Source organism: Molothrus aeneus, chromosome 14, assembly GCF_037042795.1.
Source record: "Molothrus aeneus isolate 106 chromosome 14, BPBGC_Maene_1.0, whole genome shotgun sequence".
In the NCBI taxonomy this organism is placed as follows: Eukaryota; Metazoa; Chordata; class Aves; order Passeriformes; family Icteridae; genus Molothrus; species Molothrus aeneus.
In genome coordinates this window covers 19824336-19841874 of record NC_089659.1, presented here as the reverse complement: position 1 = coordinate 19841874, position 17539 = coordinate 19824336, and the positions used below count along the sequence as shown (strand labels likewise).

Sequence of the window (17539 nt, the reverse complement as noted above, 5' to 3'; positions counted from 1 at the left end):
GTAATACTGCTCTTCTCCAGCATATCTGTGCTGACATTCTGTCACAGAATTGTGCATTGATGGTTTTAACAGGGAGAGGGCACGCACAGAAACAAATCTCATGAAATTTCTACATGCTGATAATTTTAAATGATGGGAGCAGCTTCTGCAGCCCTGGCTGGAGCTGTGACCAGTGTGTCACCAAGACAAGTGCATCCTCCTCCTCCCCATTTGGATTCTATCAGTTGACTTCTGCCCATGGCAGAAGGCTGAAATGAGATGATCTTAAGGTCCCTTTCAACCCAAACCATTCCATGATTCTACGACTCAATGTAAAAGCAACTTAGATTTCTAAGTTGTTCTCAGTTTACTCCCAGATTGTTTATTTTTAGTGATACATACACTAGGAAATGTGTGCTCTATTTTAAAGCAATAAAAGGATTTCAAAAGGTATATTCATTTGAATTTTTTGAAATCAGATCTCAGTGGGCTGAGATCTTCTTTTGTATCATCCACATAGGTTAGATGATACAAAAGAAATAAAAAATTGTTGTCATCTTATTGCAGGGCTCCTATACCTTATTGGTGATTTCTCATGGGTATCTCCTCACAGCACTAACTCCTTCTTCTTCACAGTACAGACAACAAAGTCCAACTCTCTTCTCAACCAGCTAACCCACTCTTTTGTAGCACTCGTCTTCTTATTGGACACAGCTGTGGCCTATTAAGAGCAGGCCTGTTCCTAATCTTTGGTGACTGGTACAGCTGCAAATCCTCAGGTGTGAGACTACCTTCTGCACTATCTTTATTTTCTTAAAGTCTACCCCTCCACAAAAAATGACAGTAAAATCACAGCAGAAGTTGTGGCAAATAGAACAAAATCTCCCCACTCCCACCTTACTATTTAGACTGGCACAAAACTCCACCACTCTTCATCCTAGCTAAGTCAGGGGGTGCAGATCCAAGATGTAGGCAGCTCATTCGTGGGTTCCTGGAGACTTTTTAAGTCTGTTCACGGACAAGTAGCTAAAGCTGTCTTCTATTTCAGCATATGTACAGTGGTTTGGTAACCCTGGGATAGATAAATCTTACATAGGATGACAGCTAAAGGTTAGTACAGCTTGTTTAAGCTTCCTCCTGCCTGTGTGAATCTGAAGTATTGGTAGCAGTACACCCAAGATGTGTGACTCTTTCTACATTTAGCAGACAGTTATTACTGGGACAACAAAAGAAATGTCATTATGGGAAATGATTTGAGATTAAAAATCAAAATACTGGGAAGATAATTGCCTATTGCATAAGATGACTGCTGAGCCTTAATGCACAATTCTCTGTGCTTTTAGGTATCAGAAAGTATTTAGCATGTCATGGCACTTTAATGGTCCCAAAGTAAATGAATCATGGAGAGTTTCAAGGGTGCCCAGAAGAATTATCTTTGCTATATTATTTCATTGCCTGATTGCTCCTGTAACTAGAGAAGTACATGGGTTTCGTTCCAGTGTTTATTTTTCTCTCTTTTCTAAGAAATGACACCAATATTTCACTGGCCATTCCCATACTGAAACTGGCTGAGGAAACTCCTGGAAAAGGGGGCTGGAAGGGATGCAAGAATAGAAAAACAGGATAAAAGTTATGTGGAACCATAGATTAATGACAGCATTTGAGATCCTGTTGCAGGCAAATTGCATCACAATAACTCCACTGAACAGTCTGGATTTGGGCATTGTAAAGATCTGAAACTCTTTTCTAATATTTTAACCAAAAAGATACCCCATCTTGTTGCTGCATCACCAAATGCTCCTTTGGACAGCTCCTCTGAACTGACCTTCCATCTCAGTTTCATAACAGTGAGGGCTAAGATGGTGTTATTTTTGCTCCTAGGCATGCTGATAAGTCTTGTGGTAATTGAAAGTTTAATTGGGTATCTCATCTTAGTTTCAAAAAACAGGGACACTGCTCCAATTAAATGTTGCTGCAGGATTTGGTGCCCCAAGTCTCAGTACCTGCACGGCTCCCTCTGCCCTTGGTGTAAAATCAACTCCACACAGATAAACCCAGAAATAAACCAATGTTTCTTTCTCCTACATGTGTAGTCTTTTACAATAAATGGTTACACTCTGTTATGAATGTGACACAGATGAGGAAATTGTCTTTGAAGTGTACTAAAAACATTTTCCATTTTCATAGCTTAGTAGTTGCTTTGTCTCCAGCTGCTCAGGAGACTGGGCAATGGTAAAAAAAAAAATCAGTACAGGATAGAGAAGATGTTCCCACTTAGTGGTGAAAACCACCAGACTAGCAGACACTGAAATCAAGCTCTTGTCATCACAAGTGAAGAAATCCAGTGTGGGCAGTGCCCTCTGCAACATTCCTCCCCTTTGCCTGAGACTTGTTGCTCTGAAATAGATGCCTGGCAAGATAGGGAGGTGATGTTCTCTGTTTTGGGAGGCATTCAATGTGGTACATGGAAATGATGTATTCCCATTCTCCTAGAAGGACAGAGCAGAACAGAACGCAGCTCTGAATGTTTTGGTAATCTGCTCTGAACATGAACTGCTCTCTCCGACATGGATGCTCACTCCGGCATGCATTCAGGCTTTTCCACTTAATACTTGCCTGCCTGAAAACTAGAAAATGGATTAGGAACAGTCACACAGCCATAAAATGGCTTTTTGTCCCTTCATCTTGCCATTACATGTCATGCCATTGGCAATTTCAGTTTAAAGAGAAGACAATAAAGCTGTTACACGTTCTGACTGATATAAGTCAGAAACAAGGCAATTACTCACACCTATCCCTGAGAAGGTTGTCTCTAGAGCAGGCACTCCTCTTCCCAAAACAAATGTGGCAAAGCCAGCTCAGAAAACACTAGGAAGAAAAATACATTTCAGAAATCCTAGTTACAAAGGCAAAGTCTGTGTTATAAGTTGGAGTTGTTAAAGGACTCCAGGTCAGGACTTTTTGATGAAGGAGCAAAAAGCTTTCCATCGTGTCAGAAAAACATGGCCTAAAAGGAAGGCTACTGGGATTTGCTAAAAGGGACAGATTTACATTGATCTGGTCAGAGTGCTAGATTTAAACCAGTTTTCTCCATAATGGGAGGAGTTGAGGAATGCACCTGTGGTGTCCCAGCAGAAAGTCCAGCTTTGCACTAAAGAGTCTGGGCACATGGACAGCAACCAGGCTCAACTGGAGGAGAGATCCTAACCTAAGAAAAGCCTTTTTTAAGAGAAGATGCCACAACAGAGTCTACCCAATTCAGAACAAGGATAGGCAAGCTATTCAGAATCAGTCTACTGTTAACACCCGACAAACATAAACATCAGTTCACTTAGTGGAGAGACAGAAGGATGCATCAGCCAGCAATAAACAGATGGTGAAACTGCTAGGAGAGACAAAAAGGGTTTAAAATGAGTTTGAGACGTAAAAGAAGAGTTAAGACTACTAAATAGTTCTATTCAGAAATGATACAAATAACAACCAAAAAAAATGAGTTAAAATTATCTTAACTTTAATGAAATTATCTTAACCAGGCAGGCTATATTAGCGGTTTAGTATGTATCCATTTTGTGCTCCTAGCACTTCAGCTGCAAAGCATTCTGACATATTTTTATAAATCACGATCAATGCAGCATGACCAATGCACCTTGAAATACCAAAAATAAGCAACAAAAAAAATTACTATTTTGGAAAATAATTTTCTTTATGAGTGAGTTAAGATTTTGGCTGTTTTCAAAAAGGATTTCAAAAGGAGCATTTATTTTCTGTGAAGCTTGAGCCTGAAAAACTAGCCAGAATTAATTCGATTGCTTTTCATGCCAGGAGGCAAAACTCTAAAATAATGCTTTACAATACTTTACGGTTTGGAATAACAATGCCATTCTCTTCCTTTAGAGCTAGATTTGAAAAACAGAAAGCTATCAGAAATAGCTGAAATTCTGCTATCGTAAACAATTGCAGATAGTGGTTTCCTATCTGTCCTTCAGATTTTCAGATTTTGGGTCTAGTCATTGTTATTTTGTGTGCTTTTTGAAAATAGTGGTTTTCACCTCCTATTGATCCACTAAAACAGTATTTTACACTCCATAAAGAGAGAAGCTGGACAACTACCTAAAACCTCCAGTAATAAAAGGACTGAGGAAAGAATTGTGAGAAATGATGAAACTTCCTGCTGTCACATTCCTCCAGGGAGGCAAAAAGATGTGAAAAAAGCAGTCTCTCAGTGGAAAGAGAAAATCAAGTAGAATTTCATGTTGCTTTGAGCAGGGTTAGACATGTGTACTGTGCCCTGTTAGAGAGAGAGAGAGCAGGGAAAAATGAGTCTGTGTTTCCAGATAGTGGGAGGTTCTAAAGCATGAAGCATCAGAATGGGCATTTGGGTCCGGATACACAAACTCTGGTCCAGTTTGGGATGAACAGCACATGAAGTACCAGGAATAAAGAGAATTTTAAGCTTTTGCCACTTTCTGGAGTTGCTTGCAGCTGTGAATATGTTGATATCCTCAAGAGGCTTTAATATGGGTTGGGAGGTCTGTCTGCTTTCCCTTCATACCTGAATCATCCCCCAGTCCAACTGCTGGGAGCAACTAACATCTCAAGAATCCAATCCTGTGGATTATGAGTTGCTCAGAGGGATACCAGTTCAGGTCCTTCATCCCAGCATCCAAAATGCTCAAGTGACAGAACCACTGAACCTCAGAGTCCACGTTGCCAGCCTGGATCTCTTGAACAGCTCTGGAAGCTCAGGCACTGTAAGAGCTGATTGGGATCTCTACTGCTGGCCAAGCTTTGGTGCATCAACCAACCTCTAGTGCAATTCAAGACAAGCAATGAGCTTCTTTCAGCTCAATTTCAGTTTCAGCTAAACACCTGATGCATCGTTCAGATGACACCCTTGAGTACTCAACACTTGGTGGAGTACAATTAGTTCCCAATGTTTGGTGACACCCTGAATCTCCCATACAGGAAAACGAAACATTTATGTAAGTATCTGACATTAAGTTGTCATAATCTGCTACAGTTACTGAAGTCTGTATTAAATATAATGTATGGTACTACGCCAGTGTGGGTGGACAACATAATCAGTATCCTCAAAGGTACCTTAATCTGTGAGCAACCTACATACTGCACCTGCATGAAAGGACATATTCTGGTTGATGATGACAAGAGCTTCTCTTCTGAAAGCACTTTCAAAAAGTATAATTGGAACGTTTAACCCATGAATCCTCTTTCCATCAGTAATACCTCCTCCCACCGTGACACAGCACAGATCTTCCATTTGATGTACATTCTACCACCTGGTCTTTCACCACCTGATATATATGGCATGGTTATATTTGAAAGGATTGGGACCAGGGGAGGAAAGGAATAAGGCTTTTCATGCATAATACTTAGAGAATTTTTTTTTTTTTGAGTAAATGAAACAAGCTTGATTTTGTGTGTCAGAATATGTGCAGCCAAAGGGACTATAAGGTTGCTTTTGTGATTTGAGCAGGGTACCTTCTCCACTCCAATGTCACAGCTCAAGAACAATCCGAAGGAAAAATACTCCAGTGACTGATCTTAATTTTCAAGGCATAAGGCTTCAGGCCTTTGATCTCTTTTCCACTCCCACTATTTAAAAATTAGATCTTGGCTTTCTTAATTTTAGGAGATTTAGCTCAATGCACCACATTTCTTGTATCTTAGTTTACCAAAAAGTTAAGCAGGAGTTCATCAAAGTAAGATGATTTGAACACATAATGAGATTATTTGAGATTTGACTGTTGACTTATCTAAAGATAAGAAAACCCATACTAATACTAACATGTCTGATTAAGAAAGCATCAGGAAATCAGGAATCTTCTCTTAGAAGATTTGACTCATCAGTTGTACCATTCAAAGCCAATATGTACATGGGTTATTGCAAGATAACAGGTATCTATCCAGCAACTACCTGTAAACTTCTTCATACTTTGGCATAAATTGAAACAGTGGGACTGTTTCAAGGGAAAAAACCTAAGTGTTACCAGTACTTTACTGTTACCAGTAAATTTTGGTTTTATATTGCCTTTTGGAAGGTCACTGCATTTCTGTGATAGAAAGGCTAATCAGAGCATGTGGAATCCTTTGACTCCTCCCCCTCAGGGAAGACTCTATCATAGAGTTTTCCCCACCTAGGCTTATAGAGAAGACTTAACCCATGATGCTCTGCAGCACTTCTGTCAATCTACATCAGATTGCCTCCCCCATTGGCCAGGTAACACTGCCCACCCCAGTTATTCATCCCTCGTCCCCCTGCAGGTTGCTGCGCTTGGTCCTGCCCTTTGCCCTCGCCTGTGCCCTCAGGTCATTGGTCACTGACCCCACACTTAAGTCGTGCAGACCACACGGTTTGGTCTTTTGTCTCTGGTCCCTTTGGCGTGGTGAATGCAATAAACCCCTTGCTGGAATATATCATGCAAAGATCCTTTCTGCCTTTCCTCTGCTGAGTTATCTGTGGCATGTGCATGGACTCGAAATGACTGTTCTTGTGGCCTTGCTCTGAGTGGCTTCTGAAGGAGGTGTTTCAAAGAAGGTTGCAGCATTTCTACCACCCTGCCACGCTGCAACAAGAGCATAGTCTGTTTCTATTGCTTTGTCAGAAAATATTAACTATATTCTGATACATTTTATCTGCCATTAATGTTTACTGAAGAGTTTTCTGTTAATTTAGTATATTCTCTGCTTACCTGTACTATTGAGAAAACTATTTCAGGTTTTCATTATATTCTCATTTTAGAAAATTTTGAACAACAGTAAAAAATGTTTGTTATGTAATACACAAACCCTAATGTTATAGTTTTGATACAATATGATATTTACTTATCATAAGTATATCTGCAGTAAAAATCCCACCTCATTTCAACTAATGTATTTAAAGGAACCCTGTTTCTCTTTTCCTCCTCCCTCTCTGTTCCACTAGCTGAAAAGCCAATAAAAAAATTCTCCTCCTCTCCAGTTCAGAACAAGACCTATGTGCATTTCTCCTAGGCATGTTTTGAGATCCAGAAGGGAGTGAAAGTAGTTAATGTGCAACAGGAATCTGAGTTTCAGACATAAGCCTCTACCTTTCCATTGACCCTGCTGACATGCTGCAAGCTAAATATTAAACTTTTTTTTTTATCAATTGAAGTCCAGCCTGGGGAGAAGAAACAGTTAAAGAAATGTCTCAATTGTACTTGCAATCAGCTAATCAGACTTTGTGTGCATCTGTGGAATCAAGCTCTGATAATGAAAGCACGAATGAAAAATGGACCGAAGACTCCTTTCCAGGATTAGAAATATTGTGCACAATTTATGTTACATACGCTGTGATCATTTCAGTGGGTCTCCTTGGAAATGCAATACTCATCAAAGTTTTTTTCAAGATTAAATCAATGCAGACGGTTCCCAACATCTTCATCACCAGCCTGGCATTCGGAGACCTGCTGCTTTTACTAACGTGCGTGCCGATAGATGCAACACGTTACATTGTGGATACCTGGCTCTTCGGAAGAATTGGGTGCAAGCTGCTGTCTTTTATCCAGTTAACATCAGTTGGAGTATCAGTGTTTACCCTGACTGTTCTCAGTGCTGACAGGTGGGTCTGTGCAACTGATTTGCCAGGAGATGCTGCAGGTTTGAAATTAGAAATTAATAAAATAGCAGATATCATAATTTTGCACAGTCTTAAACAGCACATTTCAATAGATTAAAAATCCCAAACTACCAGCCCCCCATGTAATTTAAAAATGTGTGATAGTAAAATTGTAGCACTTCTTTTTAAGGGAGTGAGGTGAGGAAAACTCTTTAACTCTTCTGACCTTTTATTAGTTTGAGATACAGTACAAGGGTTTTTCTCAATTGCACAGAAAAAGGAAATGGCTTAAGTTGGGAAAAGACAGTATATTGGTGCTATCTAGTGGTACAGTGAAGTAGTCAAGGAAGATGAAAAATAAAACTGATTACGAGAGAAAATTCTTTAACCTGTGTACTCAGGGATGCTTTAAAATCCTAGAACATAAAAGACTGACATGGGATAAAAAGCCAAAAGAAAACACAGAACAGACTGGGGGACAAAGGAATGACTCTCGTGATTTGATGGCTAATGTAATTTTCACCTTGAGAAGTGTATATATATATAATTTTTTTTCTCTTGTAGTTCTTCTGTCTTTTACAGAAATATTTTAGCCCAGGGGTTGTGAAATTAAACTCAGGTTGTAATGACAGCATTGCTAGGAGGGATCAGTGCTCTGACTGCTGTCAGTAAGTGCTGAATCTGTTTTCTGTGTACTTCTTTCTTGAATGAACAAAACTAAGAGGAGATTTCAGTTCAATCAGCAGGAGCACTGAGGAGTAGAAAACCAAAAAATGAAATTTAGTATTGAGAGGGGGAAAAAGGTCATCTTGTCTGCCAGCAATTGTGGATTGTATGTAATAGCAAATTGTTCATGTGTCCAGAATTTTAGCAGTGGTACTGTTACTGTACTGCAAAATAATCAGCCAGCACGGGAATGACCGCATAGGGTCAAATCAAGGATCCATGTAGACCAATACTAGCCTCCAGCAGTGGTAGTATAAGGACAAAAAAAGACATGTAGGAAGAATAAAAAACCTCTATCGAACTAAATTTTTAACCCTATGCCTTCAGATGACACTGAACAGATGTTGTTTCTGTCTATTTAATATCATCTCAAAGAATTTCTCTTTTGGATAGTTGTTTAGCTTTTTCTTGAACTTGCTTAGCAATGACTTTCATTGCCTGTACAAAGTAACTCCTTTTATTTCTGCACTGCACATGGCTTCATTTGATGGTGCTTGCACTTGTGTTGGGAGACAGTGATCCCTCTTCATGTCTCCAGGCTATTCATGTTGTAATCCATCCTTAGGTTGTATTTCTTCTAGTTAAGGTGTGCAGAGCAACACACGATAATAAAAAGTTTCATGAATCAGGGATACAGATAATTGCACAATTGTCGCTTTTGTTCTCCATTTTTTTCCTAATACTACCTAACATTTTGCTTTTTTGTTGTTGTTTTGGTTTGGGTTTATTTTAGGGGTTTTTAACTACTGCTGAAGATAAACTAATGTTTACGTTGAACTATCTATGTAGCTCCAAGGTCTTGGTCCTATAGGATGTCAATTCAGAATTCACCATGACTAGATGACCTTTAAAGATCCCTCCCAACCCCAACTCTCCTCTGATTCTATGGTTTAGACACTTGTTTCTGTATTTAATTCTTCATGGTAGCTGTTATATAAATACTCATACTACATACTCTCACAGAGTAACTACATCTCTCAACTTTTTACAGAGCAAGCTCAGACCAGTCATGGGCTTAATGCCAGACTGTTGTGTTCCAATATGCTAGAAGAGCTCAAAGTGAATAAAAATGGTATTTATTTGATAAATAGCAAGCCAGCTTCCAGCTTTCTATTTAAATTTGCCTAGAGGAGAAAAAGACCAGATCCTCAGCTTGTGCAAAATGATACAACTAAGCTTTCTTATCCTCTGGGTCCTTTTTAACCACCTTTCTTTTCATGCCAGCCTTGTGCTCCCCTGGAGGGGTTGCTTCTTTCTGCATTATCAAGACTCCCTGGTCCTTTAGGAGCAGGGTATATTGTTTCCTGTGCTTCATCCACATTCATGGAAATTGGTCTATGTCCCAGTTCCACACAGATTATCACACATCTATAGATTAATCCAGATTCTTCTTGTATGCCTGACTCAGTCCATCTGCTGCAGAATCACAGGCATGAATCAACAGCAGTGCCCTCTCCTGCTTTATAAATAAGACTGAATCCTGGGGCATTATTTTGAGTCAGATCACTGCACTCAGCAGGGGTCTTAGGAAGACAGAAGAAAGGAGGGGCGAACATGCGTGGTTTCATCTATTTATAAAATAGTTAACCTGTTTCATACCTTCATCAATGTTGCATTCAAATTCCCTCATTTATCTTTCAAGGCAGTGTCATAAAATTAGGAGTGATGATTGCCCTTAGTGATTCCAATCCAAACTTCAGAAATCATCTTTACATAGGAAGGTTTTAATGGCAACTCCTGCCTGTAAATCCATTAAAATACATGCCTGAAATTAATTTTTACATTTTGATTTTAATTCCAAAGAGCTAGTGTCTGCTTTCATTTCCAAGAGAATTCCAGCACCCTTTGTTCAGCAAGAACAGTAATGGCTTTAGCCCTAAGAATTTTGCAGTATGTGCTCACATTATTTCTGTGTTTATTCTGACAGCGATGTTGGTCATTTTAGGTACAGAGCCATTGTTAAACCCTTGGAACTGCAGACTTCAGATGCGCTCCTGAAGACCTGCTGTAAAGCGGGCTGTGTTTGGATTGTCTCCATGATATTTGCTATCCCAGAGGCTGTTTTTTCAGATTTGTATTCTTTCAGCAATCCTGAGAAAAATGTAACTTTTGAGGCGTGTGCCCCCTATCCTGTATCTGAGAAGATCCTGCAGGAAGCTCACTCCCTGGTTTGCTTCTTAGTGTTCTATATTGTGCCCTTAGCTGTCATTTCTGTCTACTACTTTCTTATCGCCAGAACTTTATACAAAAGTACATCCAACATGCCAGCAGAAGAACACTCTCATGCCCGTAAGCAGGTAAGCTCTGATCAAGCACTAAACTCTCCAATTTTCCAAAGTCTATTGTGTTGATTAAATACTAATTCTTAAGTACAGAACTTTACCTCATAATGGAGTAAAAAGCTCCAAAAACTTAGTCCGTACCAAATTTGAATCCAAACTCATCTGTGCACTTAGGCACATGCTCATGACTCATCATTTGTGAGTGTCCACTCTTTTCTAAAGAGAGACGGGTCTGTGTTTTATCGTGACCCTGTAAACTCAAGAGTTAAAACATTGAATTTTAAACACTGGGACCTCATCCATGTGAGCTGACACATTAATTACTGTATTTTTAAGTCCTAGTCTAGATGAGAGTCTCATATGATGTATAATGGAAATGTGCTCTTCACTGGGAATACTTCGTTAAAAAATATGAAACAGATTTATTTTCTGGTTTAGGTCTTCTGGTTTGGGGTTTTATTTGCTCATTTTATTTTTACTTTTTGCTTTTTTGGTTATTCAAGCATTTAGACTTTTACACTGCTTTGCAAATCAGCACCCACAACACAAATATTTTACTAATTGCTATTACTACCAGCTATGCATTTCTTTCTTGTAGATTGAATCCCGCAAGAGAGTTGCAAAGACAGTGCTGGTGCTTGTGGCTCTGTTTGCCTTCTGCTGGCTGCCCAACCACATCCTCTACCTGTACCGCTCTTTCACATACCACACTTCTGTCAATGCTTCCACCTTTCATCTGATAGCAACTATTTTTTCCCGTGCCTTGGCCTTCAGCAATTCCTGCGTCAACCCTTTTGCTCTTTATTGGCTGAGTAAAAGTTTTCGGCAACATTTTAAAAAGCAAGTCTCATGCTGCAAGGCAGCATTCTGTGCAAAGCCTCCCAGTGCTCCCCAGAGCAATTCTCCTACCAGAGCCCTGTCAGTCACAGGCAGCATGCGCGGCTCAGAAATCAGTGTTACACTGCTAACAGATTATAGCATCACGAAAGAAGAGGAAAGTGTTTAGTCATGTGGGAAGAAGAAGGACAGAAACTGAGTCATTGCTATCAAGTCCCTGCTACTGGTATCCTGGAAAGAGGTGCCATGGCTTGCCCTGTCTGTGAAAGTGTGTTCATCAGGAGTTCCTCATCTTTCAAAATACAGAATAAAGAAATCAAATTGTGTGTGGGAAGAAGCTGCAACAGCTGAACTTTCCAGCATAAACTCAAAGGGATTACTCATGTTTCCAGGCATGAACACAGGTTCCTAGCTGGAATTCTTGGACTGGGAAGGAAGGGACTTAGCCGAGGTGGTGAAAGAATTGGCTGTAAGGATAGTTTTGTTCTTGGTGACTTGCTTTTTGAGTCATGACTGTGAGCTCCCTCTGACAACTACTTGCATCCGCAGCAAGCAAGCAAAGCCACTTGGTCATAACATGATCAACCAGGCACATTTTTGATTTATTTATTTTCTTGTCCTGAATGTTAAAAATGAGTAAACACATGAGAAAGAATGCTAAAATGAAAGAAGGTTTGTAGCACTGTAAAGTAAAAAAAAAAAAGCAATAGAGGCCAGATCCACAGTAGCTGTTGCTCTGTCAGTGACACAGAAATTCTGGGGAAGAGCTGACTGCTTTGTAGTGAGATGGATGTTCCTAAGAAGTCAAGGGAACGAGCAGGTGATAATTTCTCTGAGAAATTTATAATCACCTTTAACCACACTTTTAAAATTCTTTGTGATATATGGGTAAAACATCTCGAAAGTGCAGAGCTTTTTATTGTTACAGTGATTTAATATCAATAAATTGGGGTGGATCTGTATCAAGGGTTCTATTTGGGATTTATGGTGCACTTCTGAAGTGCTCAAACATCCCTTCCTGCCTTACTTTATATCCCAAAGTGGTCTTGAGTGCACAACGTGGATTTCTCTAAGATGGAACTGTGTGTCCAATCCACCAAACCAGACTAGAGTGAGTTTGAAGTGAAAAATGTACAGTGTGGAGAGTCAGACTGACCCTTTACCGGCACAGATCCACTCCTGCTGTAGTGTATGTGGTTGTATCTGAGTGGTTTACACATCTTCAAGCACACTGGGAGAGCTGGATTTTTTCTGCTATACTAATTTTCTAGTCTTCAAATTATATCCCTTTTTAACATTAAGATAGGCTGTCTTAATGCCATAGGCCTTCTAATCTCAAATCCACTGATTCTATGACTGGGCTTGCAGAGGCAAATCAGGACAGCCTGTCCACGCACAGCAACACTGCTGGCAGGGACTGCCTTCCCATCAGGAAGTACAGGAGGCAAGTCTTCCTACCCCATGCTACAAAATATTTGAGTGACACTTATTTTTATGAATTTTATGTTCCCTGAACCAAAATTTTGTTCTGTGGAAGCTGGTGATAGAAAACACAATAGATTTTCCATTGTTTAAACGAAGGCACTTCTATTCCAAGAAAGAATTTATGTGTTAAAATATAGAACAGAAGTTGCAACATACAAACTAAAATAATTCTGTCAGTCACAGAACCTTCAATTTTAACTAACCCTTGAAGGTATAGCCCCCCTTCAACTGCACAGAGCCCCTTAGCAACATATGGCTGGAGATCCATCCACTCATGCATCATTAACTAAGTTGATTATAAGATGAGAAAACGTATTTACAGACTCTCTCTCTTGCCTGGTCTAATCAGAAAAATAAAGCCAAACTATAAATCCCAGGGGCATTGCAATACAACCTCTGTCATCATCATAAACCAGTTAATGACAGACCAGTTTAATCCCATCAGACATGGCCTCGTTTTACTATGGTCCTCATGTTACAAGCTGCAAGGCTACATGTACTACTTTTCAAATGGATTCCTCCTTTTATTGTACCAATTGCATACCAGGACAGGATCACTGAAATAAATGGCAATCCAATAGTACAGAAATACAATTTATGGCAAAGCAGACTCCAGAGACCTTATTTTACTCTCTTTGTCTCAATGTAACACATTGCCTGGAGGAGAGCCATGTACAAATATGAACATGTTGCATTGCTGTTTTCTTCTTCTCTCTTTCCTTTGTGGAGCTGCAGGGTGAGACTGAAATAAGTAGATAAGCCTACACACTTATGAATGTACATTTATCTTCCTGGATCTTATTATAGGAAATTCTAAACAAAGGAACTATCCACCAACAATACCGTTGCTTACAGCATTTTTTATTTTAGCTTAGTAATGCCTTTGGGAAACAGATCTACATGTTTCTGGACTTCACAGTTTGTCTCTGTCAGAGACGAAATTTCCCACTGCAAAATCTTTGGCTAACCCTTAAAACCCAGTTTCCTAATTCACCGTTTCTCTTCATTTGCATGCAGTTACTTTTTGCTTGTGTAACTCCTCCTCTAACTCGATTGTCTTTCTACTGCGAGTATATCTTGTTACAAAACTGATGTTTTTGCTATATTCTGCATATGTTCTGTTTAAAGACTGGCAATATTTCAAGCCACAATTTAATTATTTCTGTGTACTTTATGCATTGATAATTCTGTATATTCAAATCTTCATGGCATGATGTATTAGAGTGATATATGGGTCGACATATATTTTTATCTAATCAATCTGATATTATTTATTACATCTACTCCCCACAATATCATTATGCATAAAAGGTTTCCACATTACTATTACTGGATTTAGGGGAAAAGGGTTGCTTCTTTTGCAATCTTTTCTCAGTGTTCCAAAACCAGATTCTTTCACCCCTAAGTAATACAAGTGTAATTCTATAAAAGCATACGGGAATACCATCTATTTACATAAGTACTGAGTATTATCTAGCAAATAAAAGGGATGAATAATTAGGGGTTCACTATTTATGTCTGCAGCATAAGAATAGGTAGGAAAAAAGGCACAAAGTACTTAAAGGCCGACTCCGTCAAAGGTTCTGTCCATATGGAGTCATACTGAGAAAGTAAATACAATTTCTAGGATGCACTTTTTTTTTTTAGTTTGTTTTGTGAATGAGATGTAGACATTTCATGTGCACATTAGCAACAGTTTCAATATCAGTAGTTAATCCCCCCGAAAATCCACAAAAATTAAGAAACCTCTGTCAAAACACTGCTAAAGTGAGAGTGACTGGGATATAAAAGTTAGTTACACAATTATAGCCATTTTAAAGCTCCCGCTCCTGTTCCCATAAAAATTGTTTTGTTTTATTTTACATGGGCTGCCTGTTGACATTCCTGTGCTTCTGCTGAGAATATTACAATTAAACAATAACCCAAAGGTGCACACAGCTACAGCACTTACACGTTTCAATCAGTGTTACTTTAAAAATGTAATATGGGTTTTAATCAGCACTTAGTTGTTGGGTCTGCCACAGATGGTCCCCCCAGTGCAAGATGAACTGTGATGTGGAATTTCCATGCACGGGACATGATATTGAATTTTTAGTACATCTGTACTGGTTCTGTAATTTTTCCTACCATGAAGACTCCTCATCACTCTCAGTAACCTGTGTAACAGCTACAGGCTCCAGACCCCTGAAAAGCTCAGAGGAGTAGCCTGTCTGTACTTAATCATTAGTTACTGCCTTCACTTAACATAACAAAGCAGCTCAGAAAAATAAGGTGTCTACCAAATAAGGGATTAGCCAGCAAATTGCTGGTTCCCTTATTAAAAGGAGCAAAACACTTCAGGAAAACCAATTTATCTATACTTTTAGTAGGTGGTACCTCTAGAACAACATTCAGGTTGTATCCTTAGAACATCAATCAGCTCTGATGAGCCAAAATTGGCTTGTATCACACAGACACAGATACAGACTCATCATGCTAATGCCTCCTTTTAATATTTACTTTGAGACATTTTGCCAGAATTTAAAACATCATTTCTTGACAGCTTGGACTGATCCGAGCTGTGGAACGCTTGAGCCCTTTGCGCCCTCCTCAGAAGATGCAGCTTGCAGCAGCAGTGCTTGTGCAGCCATGGTCTGTGTATTTTCAAGCGTGTGATTGAGAGGAAAGTTGTATTGACCCCACAAAATTATGAGTTTCCAGCTGAGTTGTCTCCCTGGACCGCTCACTGTGTCTTTACCAAGGATGAGGTAACAGATGGCAGTGACACCACTGGAGGCTGTGCCGCAGCAGCTGCTGTCACACATTCTGTTACGCAATGGAAGTGTGAGGGAACTCGAGGCAATTTGTCCTCATAACTACATCAAAGTGTGCAGAGCAGTTTTATTGAGCATTATCCCTGCTGCACAGAAGTACTCTCTCACTCCCATTGGATTGAGAATAAATCTGGATTTCCTGCTCCCCAGGATTAACCCAGTGCCTTGCTGTAGGCAGATCTGCACAGCAGGGAAACCTGTACAGACTTCACTGCAAACACTCAGGTAATAAACATTAAAAGCCCTGCAAAAATAAAACAAGCAATTTAAGACTTAAATTATATTTCTCTTACAAGTTCAAGGCTATCATTATCTGATTTCCAAATATATACCCAATTCCAAATTTTATAAGCAAGCAACAGGTTATGTCAAGCCTCTTATGCTCCACTCCAAAATCCAATAACTGTTTGAAAGTGAAGACAAATGTCCCTTAGGTGGTAAGTTTATAAGGGATCACAAAGCAATCTTTGGACAACTACGATAATAGACCTGCCTAGAGAAAATTCTTGAAGCATCAAAGATGTCATTAACTAGGCTGGATGTTCTTTGTGCAACAGCAAAGGTTACTAGAACTCTATATCCTCAGCAATTTTGTCTGATAGCCTGGTGCCCAGGCAGGGAGCTGATGTTCATCTCTCCCTGCTTCACAATCACATCTTTGATTTTATTACCATTCCAGTCTGTGTATTTGTTCCTGGTATACTGATTTCCAGAAAACTTCTGTTTATTATTTTTATTTCTGAGTGGAAAGATTTTTTTTTTTGCCCCTGGCAACCAGGCACTGCTGGCTTTGCTGGGGCTGTTTAGCTCAGTTTTCATCTATAACATGTACACTGATACACGGGGTTTTATAACTCCAGGTTAAGGTTTGCCAAAGAAAACATGAAGAGTGTGCTACTTCATCCTCTAAATAGAAATACTTTAAAATACAAGAGCAATTAAAGGTTTTCAAGTAATGCTGTCTGGGCTACACTGTAAAAATCACTAGATGGCATTAGATGAAGGGCTTTTAAAAGAACTGGGTGAAATTTGTATTTAAAATATTTAAGTATCCACAGACAGAGTAGTAATTGCAGACTTCATCAACGCAAAAGGAATTGAGTGTTTTGAAGCCAAGCTTCATCCCACTAATAAGACGTACCAACCCTTTCCTATGGGAACACAACCGCTGGACACTCTCAGCCAAGAGGGCAGAGAGAAGCAATATGATTTCGTGACATTTAGAGCGCCATTTCAATCTAATTTTTTCTATTTTTGGTTCTACCTTTGCCTCTAGTAGGACATGAGTAGGCTTCCAGTGCCGAACGGCAGCCAGCCTTGCACAGCACCACTGGCAGCAAGCCGCTTCACTGTCCAGTGTTGTCGTAGGCGTAATAGGGAAACAGATGCAGCAGGGAGGACTTTCTGTGCCCTAAACTTTTATTTCTCATGTAAGTAAAGCTGCCGTAGACTCCATGCAAAGCCGATCAAGGTACAGCTTCTCGCCCAAAGCAGTCTGGTGCGCCAGAGGCAGCTGCTCTCACGCAGAGACCCTGCCTGTGTGTGGTGAAACACCGCTGCAGCCTGAGGGTGAAGGGAAGTGGCAACGGTCCCTGTCCCACGACGGACGCACTAACACCAGGGGCCCATCCCCTGCGTCCGCCCTCCCCAGGAAGAACTTCCCCCTCCGCTTCCCATTGGCTCCGTCGCTCCCCGCATGACCCAACACCGCTCGTTTCATTGGCTACAGGTCAGAGTAAAGGGGCGGGGCGGGCGGAAGGTACGGCGGCGGGTGGGGTATTTCCGGTTTTGTGCGCGCGCCAGGGCCTGGGACGGTCGCC

At 40.1% G+C, this 17539-nt stretch overlaps 1 protein-coding gene across 1 annotated transcript; it reads left to right on the top strand.

Annotated features, from left to right (window-relative positions):
- The first annotated feature begins 7041 nt into the window (after window positions 1–7041).
- BRS3 (bombesin receptor subtype 3) lies at window positions 7042–14841 on the top strand. The gene is made up of 3 exons (XM_066559422.1): window positions 7042–7579; window positions 10248–10599; window positions 11183–14841. Exons 1-3 carry the CDS (start codon window positions 7164–7166, stop codon window positions 11588–11590), a joined length of 1176 nt encoding a protein of 391 aa, XP_066415519.1. The 5' UTR covers window positions 7042–7163; the 3' UTR covers window positions 11591–14841.
- Window positions 14842–17539: the final 2698 nt, after the last annotated feature.